Genomic DNA, 25046 nt, shown 5'->3' on the forward strand with positions numbered 1-25046 from the left:
ATGAGCGCCAATGTTGACGGTGTGAGTTCGAATCCCAACCGAGACCGGACGCTCCCCTGTACAAGAGAAGACTGATTATCCACGTACAACAGGGAAACAAGTCTCGTAAGCCCCTAACGGGACAGGCATGACCAAGAGTACTGTTTAATGCATACAATTCATTTGAATATATGACCCAGGAAAATAAAGATGCTTCAATAAAAGAGGAAATTAGTGTTATTTTTTCAATACAATCTTTATTAGTTTTCTGTTTACTAGTACTCTATGAATGTTAACAATTCAAAGATGCCTGCGATACAAAGAAGTTCACTTCCAATAGTGCATTAACACTAAAAATAGGTAGATTAGTCGTTCGATGGCATATGATTTCTTCAGTTTGCAATGTGTCCCTTGCCGTTACACATCTTGAACTTTATGAAGGAGCGCATGGGTTTTCCTGACTACGTATTATCATGAGAGTGTATGTGTGGGTTTGTGTATGTATGCACACACAAATTCATGCCTCAAAGATACATCTAAAAATGTAATTTGAAGAATACGTTCAAAATCTAACGGCAGATTCACAATATGGTAGGTAGAACATATTAAGATTGAATCGCCCATTTTCATGCTCACAAGCTGTGCTAATATTTAAATGTGATATCTACAACAAGATTTGTATTTATGAAAGGCAAACTAGACCAACCTAATCCAACTGGAGATGGGAGCTCGCCAGCCCAATAAATGTATAACCATCTATCTTTCGCACGGATCATCTCATTTTTGGAGATACTAGTATTTGCCGGACGACGTCCCACACGTTACACCAATCTCTTCCACGAGTTTAAGTGCGTGGGAAGCATAAATATAAGTTTAAGTAAAACTGTATCTAATAATACTGCTGATTCTACTTGTGTATCATATCTTAAACATTCACTGACATAACTGCTATATACAACTGTTGATGAAAAATCGGTCATGATGAAATGGAAAAAGGGTAGGACTCTTCGGAGGAGTATAATCCTACAACCACCTACTTATTATCACGTACTCAAAGGGAAATTCAAAGTCACACTGTAAAATTGACCAACTGAGTAGTAGTTATTATCGCTCGAAGGAAAATCACATATTTTCGATACTGTTTGCTGGATGCATACAGTAAGCTTGAGCTGCGATTGAGAACTTCTCATGACGTTTTAATTTGGTACTTTGCCTACACTGCCTTGTTGTCCACAAAATAACCAATTTCTTCATAATAATTTAGTTTCACTATTTACAGGTGTACTCCTCGATGCTGCGTGTGCAAATCTCGCACTTGACCTGACAGCACCACTGGAATTTGCAGTTGCAGCGCTCTTTAACGATGATCTTTTTCGTGTTGTATCCACGGCCGCAACATAGAATCGAACAGCCGTCCAAACCGGTTGATGTCTTGTTACACACCCGGCCGTGCGTCCCTGAAGGAGAGGATGGAAGTTAGGAAGTGTTTTCTGCAGTTATGCGATCTTTTGCTACTTTTTACCTTGCCACTTAAGTTGACGATTTATGCGACACCAATCGGGGCTTTCGTCCAGATAGATCAGATCCAGTGCGGAGGGAATTTGGTACCGCGGATCTTTCACCTGTAACCGTCCTCGCTTGTTGACCTTCACCTGTGTAGCTTCGTCGTACTTTTCCCGTAAAAAGTCACCTGGGAAAAGAGATCATTATCATAAGGTTAGTGTTTGTTAGGTTACAAGTCGCACAGCCGGTACAAACCAGTTAATCAATTAAATATTTATCCTGTGTAATTAATTCATTTCACTCTAGTTGTCCTCAACACCTCGAGAAGCTTGGCCAATTCTGATAATCACTAAAGCTGGTAAAACTTAATGAAACTCTGTCGCAACCCTTCACTAGTCTCTCTGTGGAGTTCCACAAAGTGGCAATTTAGGTCCGCTGTTATTTGTTCTATTCGTCAATTACGCGTGTACGGTTTGTCATAATGTGTCTGTGCTGCTTTACGTTGATGTCCACAAACTCTATAGTGAAGTATCAGATTTCAGGGATTGTTCTCGACTACAGGGTTCTCTCAACAATCTAAGTCTTTGGTGTGATTGGAATCAACTTAATGTGTCGTTTCATAGAACCAAAGCCACAGAAGAAATTCGATTCGTGACTTAGACGTTATTCTAGATAGTAAGCTTACTTTTTACGACCACTATAATGATATTACAACTGAAGCAAATAAGACTCTAGGAGTCCTTAGAAACACGAAAGAATTTAATGACCCAATATGTCTTAAAACGTTGTATGTTAGTTTAGTTCGCTCTATTCTGGAATTCAATAGTGTAATATGGTTTCCGCACTTCAAATTTTGGCAAGATAGGATTGAGAACGCTCAGAAAAGGTTTACGAGATTGGCGATACGATCGCTTCCAGATGAAACTCAGATCCATACCCTTCCTATCACTCGCGTTGCCTTCTTTTAGGACTGCAAACATTGAAAAAACGACGACTGATAGCACAGACAATGTTTACTGGTAAACTGATTCAGGGTGAGATTGATGCCCCAAACCTGCTAGAACTAGTTCAACGCACCTTTTAGACAGCTTCGTAATTCGGAATTTCTAAGATCAACCTCCAACAACAAATTTGCTTTATTTCTAGTTTGCTCCAATATACGCTATGAGCAATACTTTTAATCGAGCTAACTACGCTTTCAATTTCTGTGATAACGCGCTAATCCCTTTAACACGTTCCGTACCGCGTCACCCAAATATGGGTGACAGCAGTTCTAGTTCTAAAAAGTTTTTAACCCATAAATAAATGAAAATGCAACATTCAAATTATTTTCATATTTTATATAAATTTTTTGGGACGCTAAGTTTTTGCTTGGCCTTCGAAAACAATCGGTTTAACAAATATTATAAACAAATTATTATGTAAAAAATTGTACTAAAAATTGTGCTAAAACGCTTGGTACGCAACGTGTTAAGTTACGCCTAGCAATGGACCCGAATTTTTTTTATGTTTATTTGTCACATAATTTTTTATGTGTTTGTTTTTAAAGTCTGTTCACATGCGTCTACACTAGTTTTTAGTTTTAGATTCTCATTGGGGCTCTGTTCTGTCCGTTGAATTGTACATAATAATTAACAACAATAATAAACAAATAAATATCGGTCAAAAGATAACGTTGGCGAAACCTCAGCCAACCGTAAGTGGTATACGATTGAGTTTTATCAAGCCATGGCAGCTTTGTGGCTCCAGCATAGTCAGTATTTTTGTTATTTTATCAATGTTTTATATATCCATATTTTTAGCGTTAACCTATATTTTAATGTATGGATTGCTCTTGGAAAGCATGTTTTTAGTGATGAGGTGTGGCGGCTTTCAAACCAACGTAAGAGCAAAGCTATATCAGATTGAGTGATACTTGTTTTTTGCTATGCACGTTCGGAAGTAAAGAAATGAAACAATTGCACTCACCTATTTCTCTTATTGATGATAACTGCTGCCAACAGGTTATCAAACTACAGGATCCGGAAACTCCGTGACATTTACAGATGATGCGTGACTTTTTAATGACGGCCTACGAAACATATGGGAGGCAATGGTTAAAACATATTGTAAAATAATTTTATCTATATTCTGCTTCAGAATCAATATATTGAGAGGAGTTCAGGCAATACGAAAATGCTCCGTTTATAAACAGCCGGTCGTTTGAAATATTCAGCGACTTGTGAAAACAGGTACACAAAATCTTCCCACAGCGACGACCATTTTAAATCACATATTGGCTGAGAATAAGGAAAACATCGGTAAGCTTAAAGCCCCACCGGAACAACTCTTGCCAACTTTCGTCCCGACTTCCCCATGACATTACCATACCCTAAGGCACAACCGACAAGATGTTGAATGTTGCGTTTTGCTTACCCTTCGACCAGCTTCATTATTATGCAAATTCATCAGGGCTCGTGCCTTGGCCGACGCACTAAACTGTACTCCGTTGAGTGTTTTCTCGGGTTTTCTGAATATCTTTTTCAATTTATCATAGATGTTGACGTTTTTCAGGTTGAATACCTCGGAGTTGGTGATTTCCTTGTTAATCCGCTCCTAATCATAATCACAAAAGATGGGAAAGAGAAAACGGAAAATAGCATATGAGACCTTTGAATGTTAAACCAGTACCACCGACATACATCCACAACGACTGCCAGCTTAACATTGTGGCCACCTTTGTTTGGTAGTAAAGGGCGCACCTCCTCCCGAGCAATCGTTCGCGTCACAACTTCACTGGAAGCTGTTTTCCCTTTCCTAATATACCAGCTATCCGCCCTTTTGACTATTTGAGCTGCGTGCCATCCCCTCTCCCATGTGCCCTTACCTGTAGGTCGCTGATTTCTTTGGGATTGAGATTCGAATTGGCGATCTCCTTAGCAATTTTGTCCTGCAGTTTTTCCAGATCGTCGGGTCGGACGATTGTGTCGGTTTCGTTGAGCATTCCGCCGGTTTTGGTCGTATCGTTCAGCGCATCCAGCAGACGTTCGATTATTTTCGGATATTTGGCCGGTATCGAGACCAACCCACGTGTGCCTCGTTTTTTCTCCTTTTCCCGGATGTCTATGAATGTTTGCGTAAACCTGAAGATGAAAACGATAAAAGAACATCGGCATGATAAAAGAACATCAATAAAAACGAACACAAAACAAACCGACGATATCGAACTAAGGGCCAATAGAAAACTTGGAAAAGAAACATAGCCCAAAAATGGTTGCCACCAAGCATTCCGCAGCTCCAAGAGAGATGTAAAAAGTGCCATTTGTCATATTTTTGATGCCCAACCAATCTGGGCCGTGTGTAGATATAAAAGAAAGGCCAACGTTGCAAAACCGAACATCCGACCGTATGTAGTGGAGCTGATTTCGAATACTTCGTACCATCGTTCCCGCGAAGTTGTTTCGTTTTTTTTTGGCTCTCCAAACGTATTGTGACTCATATTACAGAATAGCTGCATAAAAAAGCATAATGAAAGACAAACAGCATTTCTCAACAGTTCTTATCTGCAGAAATCACCTAACAAATAAGTTAATTTACGCAAGAAAAACTTGGCTTTTTACCCTGAAGATAGTATTTGTTGTACAAGATGCACAAATAAATACCTTGGCATACCCAAGCAAAGTTTTTACCAAAATAACGAACAAAAAAAAAGTCTTTTACCTGAAATGTTCAACTGCATGGCTTTTATTCGTTATCAAATAGAATAGTTTTGCTAGTTTCAGCTATTACTGTACAATGTATAGTGGAGCTCCAATTGATATCGTTATCGAATAGTAGTTCCTATAATGTTCCATATGACTAAATGCCAAACGGTAAACAATGGTATTCTTTCTCGAAAGTAAAGTTACCGTCTAGTAATATTTATAACAGTAGTGATATTTGTTATTGTTGCTTGGTACTGGAATGTCGCTTTATGTCCCACTGCTATGCTACTTGTGATTAAAAACCACGTTTAAGAATTGTGTGCTTACCATACAAACTGTAGGTGTTTATACTTTATATTGTTATTCCATCACCATATTTAAAACTGAAACCACATATGGCTAAATCGACCGCACTGCGTCTAAAAACTGCCATATAGTTTTGATTCTACAAAGCTATGACAACACATTGCCGGTGCTACCAGAAGGGACAATCTCAGTACGCAGAAGATCATTGCCTACTTAGGTGCAGACTTTAGCAGTAATGCCGATTTAATGAACAAATTTATGACCTCTTGCATTTTCGTCGCATCACACGACACGTATACGCGGTAGTGGCCCTTGTTGTAACAGATTGTCGTTTCGACAGCAACCATATTCTTATTCCTCTTCGTGCCTTTGCCTACCCGACAATCCCGACCCCCTCTGGTCGCGCGTACGTGTCATCCGAGCATATGGCAAAGTAGGGTGGTAACAATCGTGCATACAAATAGCCTGCAACGACCGAAATTCCTCCCCAGTCGACCGGCAACTGCCAAAAATGGCCTTTAATCGCCCACAATTAGCAACACTTCTCAGCGTTCGCCACAGGCAGGGTTTGGCTGGTAGCTGAAAAAAGGCCCCCGGGCGGATCGTACCCTCCCGGGTGCTTAGGAACTGAATCGGTGACCCTACCCGCCTCTGATGTACCGCCATAATAACCGCCGTATGTAAATCTGTGTCGGGTTTTATGCAAAACATGATCAAAATGCCACTGTTGCCGACATCGAGTGTCATCGGGTGTTTTTGAATTATAACATACTACGCCACATGCACCAACATAGTGGAGTTCCCTGGTCGACCCCAGGAACGGCCAGACGCCATTGCCACGTTCTGTTCGGAAAGGCTGACGATGGCTAACTATGCGCAGAAACATTCACACGTATTGCGTACGCGTCAGGTAGACCGGGGCTATGGCACTGCTGGGCTTGAGTTGTCCGCCTGCCAGCAACAGACTGAAGAGTCCTCCCTACTTACTTGTACCCGAATTCCATATCGTCACCGCAGCCACCCCAGGTCCAATCCTCGTTCAGCTTCGACGGCCGGCTGCTTCGGGAACATCCGCAGGAGGCCAGCTGCCCATCGCGACAAGCCCGGGCAATGAAGCTGGAGGCTGCAGCCGCTGCCATTGCGTACACAAAAGCCATTTCGGGGGAACCTGAAAACAGAGAGTATCTTTTAGTTAATCCAATGTATCCTCCTGCGTTTATTTCCAATTTTCTCCCCAAAGATTCCATAAAATAATTAATCTTTCTTCCCTCGACCAGATCCCCGGAAAGTTTGGCAACATATACATATACCGATGAGCAGACTGGTTGTTTTCACTTATAGGACAATTAACAAGAGTAAGGAGGTGTCAAAGACTGGTCTTAGCTTTTGTTACTTCCTGAAATGTTTGTAGGGTTAAAAAGAAACTAAAAGAACCTGTTAAACTATTTGTACATTCTTGACTTCTACAATACGGCACGTAAAACTAGAAATAAAAAAAAATACAGACTGCATTAAACAGCAGGCAATCCGACCGCATAATCGAGATACTATTTTGTGTAATCATTAAACCTTTTTTTTGTATTAATCATTGAACTTAGAATTTATATCAGTCCATCAGCTGATTCTCGATTGATTATAGACCACAATGAAATCGTTTTTAAAGTGCAAAACTTACAAATTTTTTGTCCACCTTGTGGTTAAATTATAGTATACTTGCTGATTGCGGTAAAAATCTCTCCTGGAAGATTAGTAAAATTTTTGTAAAACAAAAAATGTTTCCTCATTTGACCAAAGTTTACTATAATCATGTATCAGTCGCTGACCATGGAGCAATTTCTTTAGTATTCAATTCTAGGAATATCACTTCTAATAGAATCATAAAATAATTGTATTGTAACTATACGCTACTACACTGCACCCCAAAATGATAGCCTCACCCAATTTTTTCACTCATATGCTATTTTAAATGATCGCAAGGTAAAATAAACGACAGAAACATATTTCTTAATCTAAAAGAAATGTTTTTCACTTCTAATTTATCAGAAAAAAAGTTTAATTATAACATTTTGGTCAAAAAATTTAAAAATGGAGTGTCCCATAATGATAGCCTCATTTCAAAAATCATTCAAATTAACAAAGCAACCCAGTTCCTAGCCACGTCATCAGTTGCCAAAAGTAATTTTTAAGTTCTCTTACTTCTTACTTAACAACTCTAGGAACGAGGAAAAAGTCAAATTGATGCTTTTCGCTTTAATGGCAAGTCAAACCATGAGAGTGGTGTGCTAATAAATAGATCCACAAACGTCATTAACGATTATGTAAAAGATTCCAGTTAATATGGGCTTCAGAAGACTCCTGGTCGTCTTCAAAATCTTTCCTTGCGTGATAATCGGAGGATTTTTTAAGTTGCTTTCGATTCAACCAAAGGTTGCCGTAGGACAAAAAACGATTTCTGGTTGAATGTGCACAAAAATGCTGTGTTGCGAGCTTTGAATTCATGTTCTGATATTGTAAGAGAGTCCATGAAGAAAGTTTCTGCCCTCAAACTTCACCAAAAAGTCGCTAGATTGGAGTTTGCTACAGAACATATGACATGGAAGAATGGGTGGAGAAACGTAAGTTGTCACTTTGTAGTATTGTTATAATAATTCATGTTAGGTGGATTATAATGATGAAAAAATGTTCAATCTTGATGGACCGGATGGAAACATCCATTACCGGAGAGATTTAAGACGTTACCCACGTTTTTTTCTCTAGTCGCAATTTTGAAGGTGAATCGGTCATAATTTGGGCTGCGTTCAGTGGTCTTAGTAGAAGTGATGTTAGAAACACTTTTGTTTCTAACGCCAGCTGTCAATTCGGCTAAGAACAGGCAGCCTGATGATAGTGATAAGCCAAAAGGGAACTTCATCGATCAGCTGACGGATCGGCTGATCGAGAGTAGCGATGACCCTTGGCGTCGGCTTCGCCGGCAGGAGGCTATAAATAGGGCACGTTTGGGCGCGATGAGCGATTGTGCAAACATTACCTGTAAAATAAAGACTAATTTTTTGGTTCCGCACCACAGCGGTCCCTAACAAATTTCTTGTTTCTTTCTTTGCTTGCACAACGTTGGAACAGTTTCCAACAAGTGAATTGGCGATTATAGGGGTGGCTGGGGTAATACGCACCCCTGAGGCAATACGCACCCTTTCCCATTTCCCTTGAAAAACGAGTTTTGGACGCGTAAAAAGTAATCGCCCTGTAAGATCAAACTAAAATATGGTCACACTGTGAGTTTGATAGCTCTACATCAACAGAAACGCGAAATAAACGCAAAACAAAATCATTCTCAGCTCAGACAGTTTTTGTTATAATGTGACGTACCATTCCGCTAAGGAATATTAAGTGCAAAAACCGATATTTACCCACGAGGAATACGAAATTTAGTGAATTAAGAATCAGTGCTTGAGACTGTTCATGAAAATTTCGGAAAGTATGCAGATTTACTCATAATTTAGTTGAAAATGTGTTCAACTATGAATGGGGGCAATATGCACCCAGTATGTCGGGGTAAAATGCACCAGTTTGTAAACAAACTATCTTTATTTGACGGTCTATGCTGCCTCTTTGTTGTGGTACGTATTGCCTCTTTGTTGTGGTGCGTATTACCCCTAGCAAAGGTGCGTTTTGCCTCAACCAGATACAGATCGATCAAAAATTGAACTTTTTCAAAACTGAAAAAATTACGTTTTTCTTTGCAAAAAAAACAACCATTCCTGAACTGGTAAATAGTTTGAACCTTTAGGATTCATAAAGGTGATTCAGTCATAAAATCAACCATCAAGAGCCAAGTTGTTAGAAAATTTTATAGTTTTCCTTAAGGGGTGCGTATTACCCCATCCACCCCTACCATCACGTATGAACAACAATATGTTTATCGACATCCTGGACAATCATTTAAAGCTTTATCTGGAAAATCACAACGCTCAACAGCTCATTTTTAAGCAAGAAAATGTTGGTGAAAGAACTCACCATGCACGATCGAGTATCGAAACAAGCCAGCCGTTTCCCCCGACCTAAATCCAATAGAAACTGTTTGTGGAAGGCTAGTTCAAGAGATTTATGAAGATGGGAGACATTACGAGACCATATAGGAGCTTAAACTTGCTATCCGAACTGCTTGGCGTTCCTTATCAGTAAATACGTTAGAAAAATTATCGGAGATCATGCCATCAAGAATTTTCCAAGCAAGAAATCGTAATGGGGGACCCACTGATAGATAAATTATGACTTTTGAATCCATTTATGCTATTTTTGTTGATAATTTAATCAAAATCCTAAGTGAGGCTCTCATTTTGGGACACCACTGATTTTAGTTTCTTGGTACAAAAGGGATTGTTCATTCGTTTTTTTCAACAATATTTATACAAAGTAGTCATTGTTTACTAAAAAATATTTGTGTATTTTTAGAAACAAATTATATGCTCGGTAGAAAATGCCCTGCATAGAAAAAACTAGGTGAAGCTATCATTTTGGGGCGCAGTGTATAGCTATACGCTATACTATACGCTGTGCCTAAAATCCTTCAACGCTGGAAGCGATTCATGTTTTAATCATCTTGTTATGGAAAGATGAAAGCCGAGGCGGGTGGTGTTGTTATCCAATATGGATACACTTTACCGCCTGGTCGGCCGTATGTGCTTCCAAATGTAACTTAACTGGCAGTTTGTAATAAATTATAAATGAATAAATTAATTTTACTAGCATTGACTACAAGTACAGCTTTATTTATTTGATTTCACCATATTAAGGAAATGATTTAATTTCAAATTGCACTTACATATGCAAACTTATTGAAGTTTTTTTGTCCCCTTTGAGACATTCAGCCTTAGCACGGTCTTCGATCGAATTAATCCGATCGATCGAGCTGCCAATTTTCATACATATATATTAAAAACCGTCATTGGGGGAAAACATGGACCTTCGTAGAAATTCAACAATGGTCAACTATTGGCCAACTTTGAGCTGCACTTTGAGTTAAAGTGTAATGAAATGTTTTTTGATGTTTTGTTAATTGTCTTAACAGCATTATTAATATTATTTCCGAACGTGTAAACGAATAAACTTGTTTATTTAACTGTAGTAGAATGTTTTCAAACTATTTTTGTTTTTCAATAAAACATGCACTAGTTTCTTTAGCATGAGTTGTTACGAACTGTTAAACGGTTTCATGTTGACAATGCTACAGGATTTTTCTGATCGTAACTTTGATTGTTCCATTTGCTTTACCAAACAGTAAACCATAACATACATAACGTTCTTTTGCTACCGATAACATGACAAGTTTTCAACCGAATACGAAAGCAGACAAAAACTTCGTACCAGTAAATATTTAATGGGTTATTACGGATTTTCGCACCCTTCGGTACTCCCAATTCCCATTGCTTATCTCCGTGCTTCCTCCTGTTCGCTTGAAGTAAATATTGACTCTCTTTTTCAGGACTGCCGGAGATTGGATTATAAATCTGGTCACTCTTTAACGTGCGCGGTTGGTTCGTATTTGATTTTGTAAACATATTTTCACCACTGCCAAGACTATCGCCATTTCGTCAGGGGAACAAGAGAAGCCGGTATTATTAACTAACTAAATTCCATCATCGTAACCGAGCATACAGTCTGTATGTCTGCTGGCTCCACTCCTTGCGGCAATTTGTGGGGATGGTTTTGCGCTGATAACGACAATTTATCCGCCTCCGTTGCCTGCTGATCGTTGCGCCATCAGCTCCCGCGTGGTATCCTGGGAAATTCTTTTCCCGAGCATGTTAAAAGAGGAACTCCACTACGAAACCAACCAACCCAACGAGTGAACGAACGAACGAGCGAAAGGACGGTACAGAACTGGCGAAAGACCATACTGCCGGTTATTGTGTGTGTCTTTTGTATGCGTAATGAAGTTCATCTCATTTTCGAAGACGAACGGGAACGGTTTTTCCGGGCGAGTGGGTTTGGCTAGCTGCGGTCGGTGCTTCCGTCGGTACAGATTTTCTTTGCTTTACAATTTCCCGTTCTCCTCGCGGTGCACCGTCAGCATCGCTCGTGCCACCACGTCCAGTACACATACACCGCAACACGGCTAACAGGACTAGGACGCCATGCGGCGCTTCGTTCATTCGGGCGGGTTTTCCTTAGAGTTCATTAAATTTGTATAATTCTATGCAATGTTGATACATTATTAACCATTTTTTGATGAACTTGCCTCGAATACTTTTGCGAAACGATTCAAACCTTCGTACGTAGCCAGAACATGGCTGGTGGGTGAGGAGTTATGCCGCCGCAGGGGAATGGAGAGAAAGCGAGCCGTTTGTTTTCAAGCAGCAACATTACTTCTTTCCCAATTGGTCCGGCTGCCAATGTTGGTTGTTGGAAAAATGGTATTACCTCCAGCCCACAGTGAATCACTGCGTGCTGAAATTGTGAATATCGTGAAATCACAATGTGCTATGCAACTGTTGAACATTTTAAATTTTGTCTATTACAACATAACTATGAGGAAGCGCTGTTTAACTTAAATTTTGTTATAGTATTACTTTACACGATGTTTGTATAATACATTTTATTTCTTACAATAAGTACTTTGTGCAACGGGTTTACTTATAAAAGTAGCCACCAAATTTTAAATGTACTATTTTCAAATCAACAACACTTGAAATTTTACCTTGTGATGTTTAAGTGGTCATCACTGTAGCAAATCCTTGGGGCTGGGTAAAACCGCATTTTTTGCCGCATGACGTCGCTTAGCTATTCCGCTTTCTTCTATCTTATTAATTGAATATTAGAGTAACTAAACCCAGCCTCATTAAAATTTGTAATGAATCGGCAACCCCCAAGCCACAGTCAATCGTTGGATGAGATGGGAAGGGCACCGCTACAATCGGGAAAAATCGAGCCCGCCACTCACTGCCCCCGTATGCGTAAAAATAAGCATCGAAATCACGAAATCGATTGCCACGTTTTTTTATCACTTTCGTTGCGTTGGAGGAACCTAGCGATGGAAGGAAGCACAATACGATCCAGCTTGGGAGACGTTCGAGATAAAATCTGGCCACAAAGCACGCTTTGTCCCGGGCTCTCTGACGTCTTCGACAACCTTATGCGTTTACCCTCTGGCTGACACCGATTCTTTCCAGCAACGTGATTCCGCCACTAATTGACCACCTGTTGCAGTGTCAGTCGAGCGGCCACCACAGCAATACGTCTTCCAGGGAGAAAGAAGCGTTCAGTCTTTCGTGCTCGCCCCGTGTTATATTACTTTCATCGTTCACCGCTTCTCGAGTAACGACGTTCTTTCTCTTTATCGAGCTTTTGGTCTCCCGAGCAGACCGATTTCTTCAACCGAGAGTCAAAGCATCTTTTCTCATTCCCCCGAATCCTGGATATGCACCCGCTGCGTGATAGAGGGGAAAATATGAACGGGTGCCGTAGGTCGACGAATTTGTCCTACGCCTTTCCCAGGTCGTCCCTTCAGCCTGTCGCGTTTTCACCGTGATATTCAACAATAGGCTCTATGATAATTCGACCACATGCAAGCAATAGGTGCCTGGCATGACTGTTCTACCGCTATCAAACGAGATTGCGTCCTAGGGAGGGTATCCTTCACTTTGCAGCGGCCACCATGGTCCGGCCAAGAGAGGCCTGTTTCAGCTTTTCCTGTGCCAGTTTCATCGCACCGGTCACGCCATTTTATGTATGGAAAATCGGAAATTCGTTACGGACTTATGGTAAAATTGTGTAACAGCTGAACATCGACGAGGTCTCCTCGGGTACCCTCATACCGCCGTTCTACTGGCTGCTAATGTAGCGGAACATTTTCGAAGGAACAGGGATATGGTATCAGGCAGCCTCAGTTGGAGGGTTGATGCTACCCAAGAGCACGTACGTATGTATGTATAATACCACCAGCATGCTAGCTGTGCAATTAGTCATGGCCTTTTTTTTGCAAACGTTGTTCATACGCATACGTTGCAACTTTTAATACATATTTTTAACCTCATACGCACTATTTGTACACATTTCTTCCAACGATAACCATTTTTCAGTTGGAGCGAACGATATCATACGTAATGGAGATCGTATTTATTCCTAGCGTTATTTTAATTTATTCTACACGAACCTCAATGCCTAAGTCTTTGTACTATAAAATATCTAATAAAGGACATTGCTTGTAATAAAAGATAAATTTTTACTCAGCCAAGTTTTCTAAGCAAACTAAACAAATCAACGTTCATGTTCCAAGAAGTTTAAAAGTTGACACCTCTTAAACATACTCACTAATCTTGTTCAGCACAGAGCTGCAACCCTAAATAAAGCCTACAGTGTGTCTCAAGGGATGGAAATGCGAATCTTTTTAGATCAGAAGCCAATTCCAAATGATAATAATTCCAAGCAAACTGTTTTGACACTATCTACACAATTCAATCTGTTATCGTGTATTCTGTGAACCAAGGCTAATTAAATATGACTGAGAGATGAACGCCAACGAAAATAAGAGTGGACTTCAAAGGAAGTGTTTGAAGAACAAGGCCCCATTACAGGGACCCGAACTTTTCCGTCGAAAGCGTTCGTGGTTTAGCGAATTCAGCCCAAGTCGTTCTTGACTGATTTCACTTAAAACCTTTTAAACCTTTGTATGAGTTTTACCATCTGGGACTGTATGATTTTGGAGTGCGAAATATCCTTAGTTCTGTTGAAATTCTTGTATCTTAGATAGCATATACTAGTTGTTATTTTAAAGCTTGAAGCATGAGTTTGAAACCTATTTGCTTGTTCGATAGTTCGAACAGTTCGGGAGGAGAATAATTCTCCAGGGAAAAAATGTAGGAACAAGCTGGATGGTTCTTACAGATTTCTTAGATTGTTAGTACACATTCTTAGTTTACGTTACATCTTCGTTTTCTTGACGCACGTCGAAAGCTTAACATAACACTGCGAGACTCCGGAAAGTTCTCTTCCTTGGAATGTTGATTTTACTTTTAGTTTTGAATTTTTCTATTATGCTAAAATTAGTTTCAAATTAATCTAGGATAGTTTGTTGATAAACTTTAAGTAATTTTTGTGAACTATTAATATTAGAAGAAATCCTGGGACGAGTCTATTTATGAAGACAAAAATACGTATTCACTTAAACAAAACTAGCCCTCGCTAGATCGCTATACCAAAAGTTCAAAACAATCTTAAACTAATATTTAGAATTTTTATTTCAAACTAAGTTAAGAAAATCAAGCCGTGCGCCCTAATGAACCCCTTCTAAGGGGTTTGTTCGAATCCCAGACTACCCTGGACTCTACGATAGGAATAACAATGTACGTAAAGGGAAACGTAATTTTTTAGTATAATTTTGATTCTGTTTTGAGATGTAGTAAAATACATAGTAGTTAATAATTTGATTACAAGAGATAGCTCTGTCGGGGGAAAAACTATATGTAATTTCTATTAGACAAGAAATGGTTACACAAATTATTTCATTTTAGCCAACCATCTGCTCAATATGGCAAAGAAATGTTTCAAAGAATTTTCTAAACAACCTAACACGTTAGTCTATTAACACGAAACAATCTCGAGTTTTCAATTTATTCCTCGTGTTACTGATCGCCAGCCTCGAGTGATACACGTAAGCAATCCAATTATCGCAATCCAGTCCGGTGAAAACCCTAAATCCTTATCATTGTAAATGTTTGTACTCACCTATATTCGATATTGGGCCGAAAACGGTATCATCATCGACGATACTGCAATTCCATCGACGATTCCGGAATTGATGTTTGCATTCCTTTGTGTGAAAGGTACAGAAGAGGGGATGATGTAGTAAATGTAGTAAACTCTGTAGCGATGGCGTCGGAACATAGCAATCTACCACCACGAGTACCATGCATTCCGGTGCCCCCGGGCCACGAATAGAAGGTCGCATACAAAAGCATGCTGCTCACCTGTATCGCTGCACGTGCTCCTCGGCTTATGGCGGGCATGATGCTCGTGTGCTGGGAGCACAGTTTCTGCTGTCCGCTGCTAAGGGCACCGAGCGTGTAGCATAGATCCGGATTCAAATCTACAATATCCTTCTCGATGCCATCACCGGACGTTCGATTGCGGTGGTCCCCCTGGTTTCTATTGTTGTATTCGCTGGATGCCTCGGCTCCGCTGGCTTCCGAAACAAAGAGAGATTCCAGGGATCCGGTCATCATTCGGCTATCATGGCGTTCGCCCTTCCCAATCGGGTACGTTCGCCCATTTGTGGCGTAATACTGCTGCTGGTGCTGCTGCTGTTGCTTGCCGGTCACTTGTTGTCTTCCCCCGAAGTCGTTTCGCCGCACTCGAGAAGACGGATTCCACTTTCGACTTCCGGAGATGCCAGGACCGTGTTGCTGCAACTTGGCGGCATGGTCCTTGTCGCGTCCCGCATCTTGGCGATCGTTACCGTCAATTTGTATTGAAGCATCGTCATTCAATATTACAGTTTTCGGTAGTTCGCTTTCGTCGTTGCTCTTGACAGTTTGCTTCCGTCCGCCAACACCGTCTCCCCGCCGACGGCCATTTTTGCGTTTTTTCTTGCCTTCGCCTTTCCGACCTCCAGAACCAGCCACAAGCGGTACAGTGGTACCATTGACCAGCTGTCCATCGCTCGGCACCCATTGCTGCCCGTCTGCCTTCAAGTTCACCAACTTCTTGCTATTGCCACCAGCAGAAACGGTACTACTTCTCATGAGGCCAGTTTGGTTGCTTCCTTCGGCACTAATGCTGGCTGAGGTCACTGATTTATGGCTGGTCCTTCGTGCGGCGTTTTTTCTCTTGGTTGCACGTGTTCTCAACAGCGTCGGATTTTCTTGCTCGATGGGAACTATCGTTTTACCACCAGCGGGCACGGAAACAACTTTAGCGACAGGTTCACCCAAGTTCTCCTCCTTATCGCTGACAGTTTCACTTGTTTGATCGTTCTGCAGGAATACTTGGGGCACAATTGTGATTTTTTCCGTCTTGTACATTTGCAGGCCCCCGGACGCCTCGCCAACCGCGGCGTCCTTCCTATCGGAAAGTATGTCGTGTGCTTCGGGAAACGCTTTCTTTGGCACGTTGATCGATCCGCTAGCAGTGGCACCGTAGCCCGCCGTGCGCATCGTCGCTTGTTGACTGGAACTGTTTTTCTCTCCCATCGCTGCCCGGCCACGGCCTGGGATGGGCACGTTGCGATACTCCTTCTGCGACACCTCACCCCTCGACGGTGTCGGGAGTCCCGTTGCCATTGCCAACTGGCGCTGCGGATCGGTGTTCGGGATGCCAGCTATCGACGGGTTTGCTGCTACCGATGGCGTCGGACCGGGCGTCGTTCCGTTCTTCTGCAGCGAGGGAAACACCACGAACTTGCTCTGGAAGTTTTTATCCGATTGGGTGAGATTTTGCAACATCAAAATGTGCCGTTTCAGGTCATCGATATTAGTAGATGACCCGTGGAATACGGATGAGGTTTTCTCCTTCTCATTCGTGGATGTTTTCAGCGCGAGGGGAATGATGTACTTGCGCTCCTTTTTACTGCCGCCATCGTCATCCGATATCATGTGGTCTGCCGTGCCGATCACACTAGGCGCAGAATGTTGGCCCATCGCTGCCGTTGGCCGGCTCAGGACACCGCCGCCTCTGGAGGTCTTCTCGAAGTGGTTCACGAACGACGGAGCCACCGTGGTTAGGAAAGTTATCGACACATTTCTTCCGCTGAACGCACTCTCGGCACTGAACACGGGGGGTGCGGCGGGGGGTACCGTCGGTGGCTCTGTACCGCTGACGTGCCTGAGCGTCCCTTCACCACCCTTCCCCCCGGTGGTTAGCTCCCTGCGACTACTGCTGCTGCTGTCGATGGGTCGGATGAAGTGGTCTAGGTTTTGTACGGCTTTCAATTTGTTCCTTATTTCGGTTAGATTTAGCAAAACGCTGTTGTTCGACAGCACTTCATGCTCGGAGCGGAACACAACGAACGGTGATTTTATCCCAAGTGATCTGGAAAAATAAATTACAGTCAGTACATATTCCATCGATGCTGTAGTCATAATCGTATAAATTGTGTACAGTTTTAATAACATCCAACTAGTAAAAACAGTACCCTGAGACATACAATATTGGCATTTGTATTTCCGTTTAGATAAAATGATTTTAGGCAGGTTATCAGTTAAAGTAAAAAAGTGCTATAAGGCATCGGAAAGAGTGTATGACAAAACAAATTACTTAAATTCTAAGTCTCCATATTGATACCAATAAATTGTTTAGTTTAATTAAACTTACACTCCGAGCATATTTTACATTTTACACACATGTTTAGTTTAGTCGATAGAGAGTAAAATAAGCTTAACACTTATTATACTAGTGCGTAAATTTGATGCAAATACGGTCTTTACTTTGTTTGGGTCTCAATCTCCGTTATAACTCGAAAAACAAATAAAAAGACTTTGTGATTGAGTTAGACCTGCACATTCATCAAAGATTTAGCATTTTTTTACTGTTTCAATTCGCATATTTCTGTGAATCGTACCAGGTTTAACTTTTGTATTTTTAGTCCTTTCAAATTAAGCTCTTATCTGATAAAGATTTTTTGTATGATTTGTGGAGTTAATTTTTCATCTTAAAATGATTAAACTTTTGGTGACTGTGTCAGCTATGCAGATCTCATTTTTACGCGAGGTTCTCTCCAGCCCGACTAATTTTGTCTAACCCTAGCACAGTGATGTGCATACAAGAATTATATACCAATCGAAAGAGTGAAACTGTACCTTCCGAATGTCGCTTGAGCAATCAAAATATTTTCAACATTTTGCTGTTTGTTACTAATATATGAAATTTGGTCGTGTAACAAGTGAAGTAAAAAAAGACACACTGACACTAATAACAAAAATCTTTAAGACCATTCATAAACGTCTGAAAAACAAAAATACAAACGTCAATGCAAAAAAAAAAATGATATTCTCATAAGTTTTAAGGCACCAAATCCCCAGTACAGCTATAATCTGCTCAAAAGGAGGATTGAAGAATAAACGAGCGGTCTTAGCTATCTAACCGTGTCTCATCATTCACCACCATTGGAAAACCGATTACACGAATTAATTGTACGGATGCTGCTCTGAATGCTATAGAAAACACCATTGAGCACAACATATTACACTCATTATTCGGGTAAATCCACGTAGTTATTTAATTGACCGTCCCATTTTGTACAATATACTTGCTTAAACGATCGCATCTTTTACACAGTTTTTTAAATACACACGATTCACTTTCCATGAACGATTCTTTCACGTATTACTAAAACGAGTGCTTAAAACACTCGATGTTACAGCCATGCTATAGCTTGGGTTTGTGCTACAATGTAATACTAACACCAACATATAGCCCAAGAACCAGCATCTCTGGACAACAGACAATTTATCCTCTCACATTTTAGCCACCCTAAGTTGAGCTTAGAAGGATTAACCCAGAAAAGGGAGGTGTTTTCGGTATCATGGCCTTACTCACGAACCCACTAGCCGTAGCCGCACCTAAATGCCATTTGTCATCGACTTTGTGATGCAAATATCTACCACCGATGCCTTTTTCTTTGATTTTCAAACAAATGGTTGACTATTAACAACGTACCGCCATAATCACCGAACCGTGTAAGCTGGGTCAATGAAATTAATAACTATAATACATAAATTTTTCTCACCTCTATCACTTATGGGCCTCACCACTCAAGAGGCATCATAATAAAATCAAGTGCCTATTATCATATTTTTAACTTTCCGGCTGCTCCTTCGTAGCGCTGTTTGGAAGATGTTACCGGACGTTGGGACAGACTAGACAGTGTAGGAAAATCTCGTCACCGGTGCTGGTGAGGCCATAAAAATCGTATCCATTCTCCCAGATGGGAAGCGTTATGCACATACCATTAAAACTTTCCCTGAAACACGGATAAGGGTAAGCGAACTAATGAATCCCGCCCGAATCGGGACTAAGGGACGCCTTCACCAGAGGGCAGCAAGGCGGCAGGGTTATCTCCACCCCGTTGCGGCATAGGAACGGTTAGATTTTTAAGGTTTACTTTTAAGCTTATAACGATTCGATCAGTCAGTACCTTTTCCCGGTACATGACCTATCTCTGGTAGAGCTTTATTCAAGAACCATCCGGCATGCTCTTAAACAGTTCTTTATGAAAGACAATTTTGGCCTGGAAAAGTAAACAGCCCTCGTCATACTTATCTCCTGTAAACCACCTCGGGGTTGATCAAACAAACTCAAACCCTTGATACAATTTCAAAGAAAAAAAAAACGAATAGTACGATCGTGTAGCAAAATAATTTGAATAACGCATCTGCCGTTGAAAATTTGGTATGCTTTCGACGAACAGAATTTTTTGTGAAGAAAGGCTCTTAATAAGTGTATGTTTTTCTCAACGCAATGAAGATACAAGACTGCAAATTTGAAGTGTTGTGAAGAATGCATATCACAATTTTCTAAAAATATATAAAAAAGGCCTTTTGGCGATGTATTGATCTTGATATCAAAATAAATCATTATTCAAGACAGGTAATTTATTCTCACGATAATATTTTGCTATTCAGTAAGGTTTTTTAATGTTGCAATATCCGGAAATCAAACTAGAATGAGCAAATCGATTACAAGAAAGGTCAATTGTCAGAAGCTTCTTGTACAGGCAAGATAGCTTGAATTAAAGGTCTAGAAGAAAATATAGCACCTACAAATATTTTCTTATTACTTTGTGGTATGTGTCACATAAAACGAAATTAAATTTGATTTTTGGTTAAGTCAGAAAAAATAAAAAAAAATTCGAAAAATTAATATATTCATTCTAGTTGCAAGTTAGATCGCTGTTACTTCATAACTGACATAATCGCATCAATATGTTTATGCAAGAAAAATACCACAAACTAAACTGAACTAAACGTAGAACAACGTTGGTTTCATAATTGCAATGCCTTCGCCTGCTTCTGCAGGTTCTTTTCTTAAATGAAGAGATCGTATCGCACACATACAAACCCACTGCCTGTTTGAGATTCCAGAAAATGTTTAAGAAAGTATAATTTTGTTCTAACTATGCAACTATATATTCGACGAACAGGAATATATGTATCACTAAAGCAACATCCGAATTTCTTCCCTTAAATTGTCGTAAATAAAAATAAACCAGTAAACAAAGTTTGACTAAACCATTGATAAAATAATCGCCCCACAATAGAACATTAAATGCATTCAACTGGAACGATGCAGAGAACGACAGCAGTATTATTCTTTGCACTTCTAAATGCGCATGCATTATTCGACATTGTACGTGATTGTGTAATGTGTCCCAAGATCGACACATTTCGGTGGCACCCTTTTCCGAAGCGCCCTGCGACCCCTGGCACATCGTCATCCAGAGTCATCAACTCGTCACAGGGAGAAAGTATTGTGTCACGGAGTGATGGACATAATAACCCACCGGTCCGTCCGCACACTATTGGCGGTGACAGCGACCGTGCAGAAGGCGAAAGCGTATATGCGAAGTGCGCATAACCCCTTTCCAGGCAAGACGTGATGCTTGACTTGCCATTCTGAATCAAATCGGAGGCCACTCCAAACTATTGCCAGCCAGTCAGCCAGCTGTTGCCACTGATTTCGGAAGCCCATTGTTCGGATCCAACTAAAGAAAGCGGATTACCGATATCATGTTCCCGAATCGAGCAGCCCGACCGAACCGTCCACAAAGCGAGCGTACCGGCCCAGTTCACCCCGATCCTTTAAGGTGGTGGTAGCAACCCTCCCGACGAAACCCGGGGCGCTCCCAAAAGACGTCCTTTAGCTCTCGGGCCAAAACGCAGGGAAAACGCGGGCATCGGTTTGATGTGGGTTTTCCAAACCGTCACGTGAATCTTGATGCGTGTCCCTGGACGAATGTTTTTTGTATATTGCCTGTACTCGCGTGTTTGTGTACGTATCTGGGAAAGGATTCATACCCAATCATTAGGCTCCAACGAAATTGAATACGACCACTATGACGAGGGACGGGGACGGTAAAGGTAGGTCGGCCCCGATACCATTCCGCCGGAAATAGCGTTCTTGTCGCCGTGCATGCAATTGCCTAGCGGTAAAAGCACCCCTAGGACCTTCTACAAGACTGCAATTGCGTTTTATTTCATTATGTAATTGTATTACAACCTTCGTCAGACATAATTGAATGTTTCCTATGTGATTAAAACATTTAAAAAGCGAATACAAACCCACACACGGTCAACCATACGTGCACGAAGGACAAGGCGTTCAGTCACCCTTGCTTTGACGGAAGGAGGAATAAAAGTAAACCTACAAAAAGCTAGCTCATTCTGATGTTGTAGAAAATTAACTTCATTCATGACACGTCCGAAGCAGGCACCAGTGCTACTTATAGCCAATTTATTTCACTTTCTTCGCTCATATTGCGCTTTCCGGTTACGCACAAAGGATGCTTGCGACACCTCCGCACGGTTTTAAACACTTGCTAGCTGGAATTTGTCTAAATTACACCTCCGCGCACATGACACAGTCGTCTGGAGCCGGAACCAGGGACGTCCATCATTACCCTTACCGCTCATCCGTGTAAGACGTTCTGCTCGGAATTTTATAAATCGACTTTAAATAGAACGATTGTCGGTTACAAACGATGAGTGTTACGTGTTCTATACATTGCGATGGTCCGCTTTCCGAGTAGTTTAAGTCAAAATATTGATGTTCGGAAAAGCTTCGCAGTTCTGTTTCGGTTAACACACCTTTCTATTTGTGGTTGCCATTCGAAAGATGGTAGTCTGCGTACTGAAATGTTCGTAAATTATAGTTTTTTAATACAATATTTGCAGATAAACTGTACCAGCTCAAATATATATTTGAAAATTTGTAATTTAATCGTAATCGAGCATCTATCCGTCTTAACAAATCTTGACTCTGTAAACAGAATCAGATTTCCTTTTCCTACCATTTCCAATCGAGACTTTATGACTCTTCTCATAACGCGCCAGATGTATGTTTTTAGTTTGCATTACTTTTTATGCCAATGTGCATACAATTTCGCACACATACGCATTTCATTTGAGCCCTGGAACGGTGTTCAGATTCGTGGGATTCCGTCATTTGTTTAAGTTTTGCTAACTTTGAAACCGCAACCAGATACTGGCACAATGGAACGATGGCAAAAATAAACATTTGTTGTTACTTTTATTTCATTCCTCAAACGAACAGTGAGTCTATCAACAACAATCATACGATCCCAGGAAAATATTTGCCTTCCCGCAACATTGGTAAATTTTATCTGAATACTTGAACACCCCAACGATTGCTAGTAGCTGTTGTGACATCGAGAACTTTGTTTTAGCCGCTGACTGTGACTTCTGCTTCATATCACTGGTACATAATTTGAACCTCTGCAACCATCTTGTTTTTTGAAAATAAGTAAGTAAATCTATTATATCTATTATAACTTTTCAACTCATCTGTACCCGTATGATCTGCATAACATTTAAACACATAACTTATTGCAATGGAAACGACAGTGCAATAGAACCTCAACATCGCCTTCTAGCACTACAACAGAACATCTTTTCATACTTACATCCAGGTCGGTAGTCCTTGTCCTGGTGCAGCACCCAAGGCATCGCTGCTTGAAGAGAATATGAACGTGCCAATACAGAGCACAATAATCCAATTACGACAACTCTCACCAGATGCCATTGTGAAGCACTTTTCTGCCGACCGCTTCATTGCTGGCCTGGGACTGTTTTAGACACAGTTTTCGTGACACGAATTAATGAATCACTCAAAGTAACCCTTCTTTCTCCTCCTTTTTTTCTATTTTGCACTTATGAACAACACCACTTCTTCACGCCGAAGCTGCTCCATCGCACGTGTTTCTGAACAGTGCATCATACATGGTACACGCACGTGCATACTACATCACCTGAGAGGGGAGCGTTTTGCAGACTGTTATTTTCAGAACTACTAACAGCAGTTGTTTTTGTTTATCTTCTACCGTCGACCGCTCCCGTGAGAAATCGGGTAGGAAATGTTACACCGAAAACAGAAACTCCTTCTACTCGCTGAACGATCACTGCGGGGTTGAATATAAACATCATCAACGACAGCTCGAGTTTGAAATCATCGTTTGATTCGGCTATTCTCTTCGACGGTAGATTCCGTTTTACTCTTCCATCCCATGTTTGTGCAGGTAATGAACACTAATTTAAACGGTCAGTATCGGTATTTCGTTTACAAACATGTCAGTTTAGGAAAAATGAAACATTTTCGAGAGACCCCTTCAAATTGCTTATTTGTTACTGTAAAACTGCAGAACCATTCGTAGGTAGATAAACTGCTTAGAGTTAATGAACTCGAAACAATTATGACACTTCTAACAACGATCATCGCCAGCTGGGGCTCACAAATCGGTTTTACATGATCTGCATTGCTGCACTAATACACACACACAATTTCGCGATCTTAGCTTGCTGCACTCTCTTTCTCTCTCTCTCTCTCCCTCTTTGGCGTTTGTTTTACATTCATAAACCGTGAGGGCCACAAACTACGACCCCAAATCCGTCAGGTATGGCGATCTTTCCGCAGGCTTGCGCAATTCTATCGCCCTATTTCTATGGACCCAATTTTTGGTTTCACTACTTTACTACAAATGGAGTCGTCCACAAAATTGTGTTCAGGTCTAAATCGCTGTTTTTTTTCACTGTCGCTCCTCTGATGTCGTGGTCCACACAAACGTACAAGATGAGAGTAGAATGGGTAGAATTCGTCACTACACCAACCGGACCGACTCTAACCTGTTTGCACGACGGTCATTTCTGTTTGATTCCATTCCGTTCAACTACGCCGGGTAAAACGTCTACTCTGCGCTCGCATCTCTGGGTCTGCTCTTCCGTTTCCGTGACAACGACCACTTCATCAAAGGGGTTTGAAAAGCAACACTCCCCGGTGTTATTTCTCTTTTTCACGTGGTTTTACACTCGTTAACAGAACCACCGACACGGGTATGATGACTGTCACGGGGAAACTGTATCGTTAAACGTGTCAACCACACCGGAAAGCATGACTACCTTCAAAGTAACGCCGTCGGGATCTGGACGCACTGAATCTTGGCACTGCACTGGTGTGAAGCTCACATCCTTCCGCTGCGGAGCTTTGTCGGTTATTTTTTCATTTATTTTTACTCCTTTTTGTTTCACTTGCAAGCTTAGCTGCCGATCCAGCAGCGAGTCAAAGCAAAATTGTAAACACACACGTACAAAGACGCCCAACTCGTCCCGTCCGAGAGGCGCACGGTAAACGATCGGTGTATGCTGGCTGTTTACAAATTGGGCCCCGTCGACGAGCATACACAACGGCACCACAAAAACAGAAGACGAATTGATTCCGACCGACTGACAAGCAAACGGACAGGAACGTGTGTGCTCACGGCGCCGCGAATGGATCAGTACTGAATGAAAGAGCTATGCTGAAGTGGAGGGATACGTTACGTTCCTAAATAATCGTGTGGAAAAGAGACAGCAA

At 41.2% G+C, this 25046-nt stretch overlaps 1 protein-coding gene across 1 annotated transcript; it reads right to left on the bottom strand.

The window, feature by feature from the left end:
• Positions 1 to 223: 223 nt before the first annotated feature.
• Positions 224 to 25046, bottom strand: LOC131266600 (protein Wnt-5). The gene is made up of 10 exons (XM_058269184.1): positions 25008 to 25046; positions 23104 to 23439; positions 15437 to 17495; positions 15195 to 15279; positions 6459 to 6639; positions 4349 to 4604; positions 3898 to 4077; positions 3451 to 3553; positions 1502 to 1669; positions 224 to 1436 (listed from the first exon to the last, which is right to left on the bottom strand). Exons 2-10 carry the CDS (start codon positions 23250 to 23252, stop codon positions 1249 to 1251), a joined length of 3369 nt encoding a protein of 1122 aa, XP_058125167.1. The 5' UTR covers positions 23253 to 23439; positions 25008 to 25046; the 3' UTR covers positions 224 to 1248.

The sequence above is a fragment of the Anopheles coustani genome, chromosome 2, assembly GCF_943734705.1.
Source record: "Anopheles coustani chromosome 2, idAnoCousDA_361_x.2, whole genome shotgun sequence".
Classification (NCBI taxonomy): Eukaryota; Metazoa; Arthropoda; class Insecta; order Diptera; family Culicidae; genus Anopheles; species Anopheles coustani.

Coding starts and splice junctions, on each gene's coding strand:
- LOC131266600 (XM_058269184.1), bottom strand. CDS start 23,252: ATGAAGCGGTCGGCAGAAAAGTGCTTCACAATGGCATCTGGTGAGAGT. Junction 17,496..23,103: donor CAAGGACTACCGACCTGGAT/GTAAGTATGAAA, acceptor TTATTTTTCCAG/ATCACTTGGGATAAAATCAC. Junction 4,078..4,348: donor AAGAAATCAGCGACCTACAG/GTAAGGGCACAT, acceptor GATTATGATTAG/GAGCGGATTAACAAGGAAAT.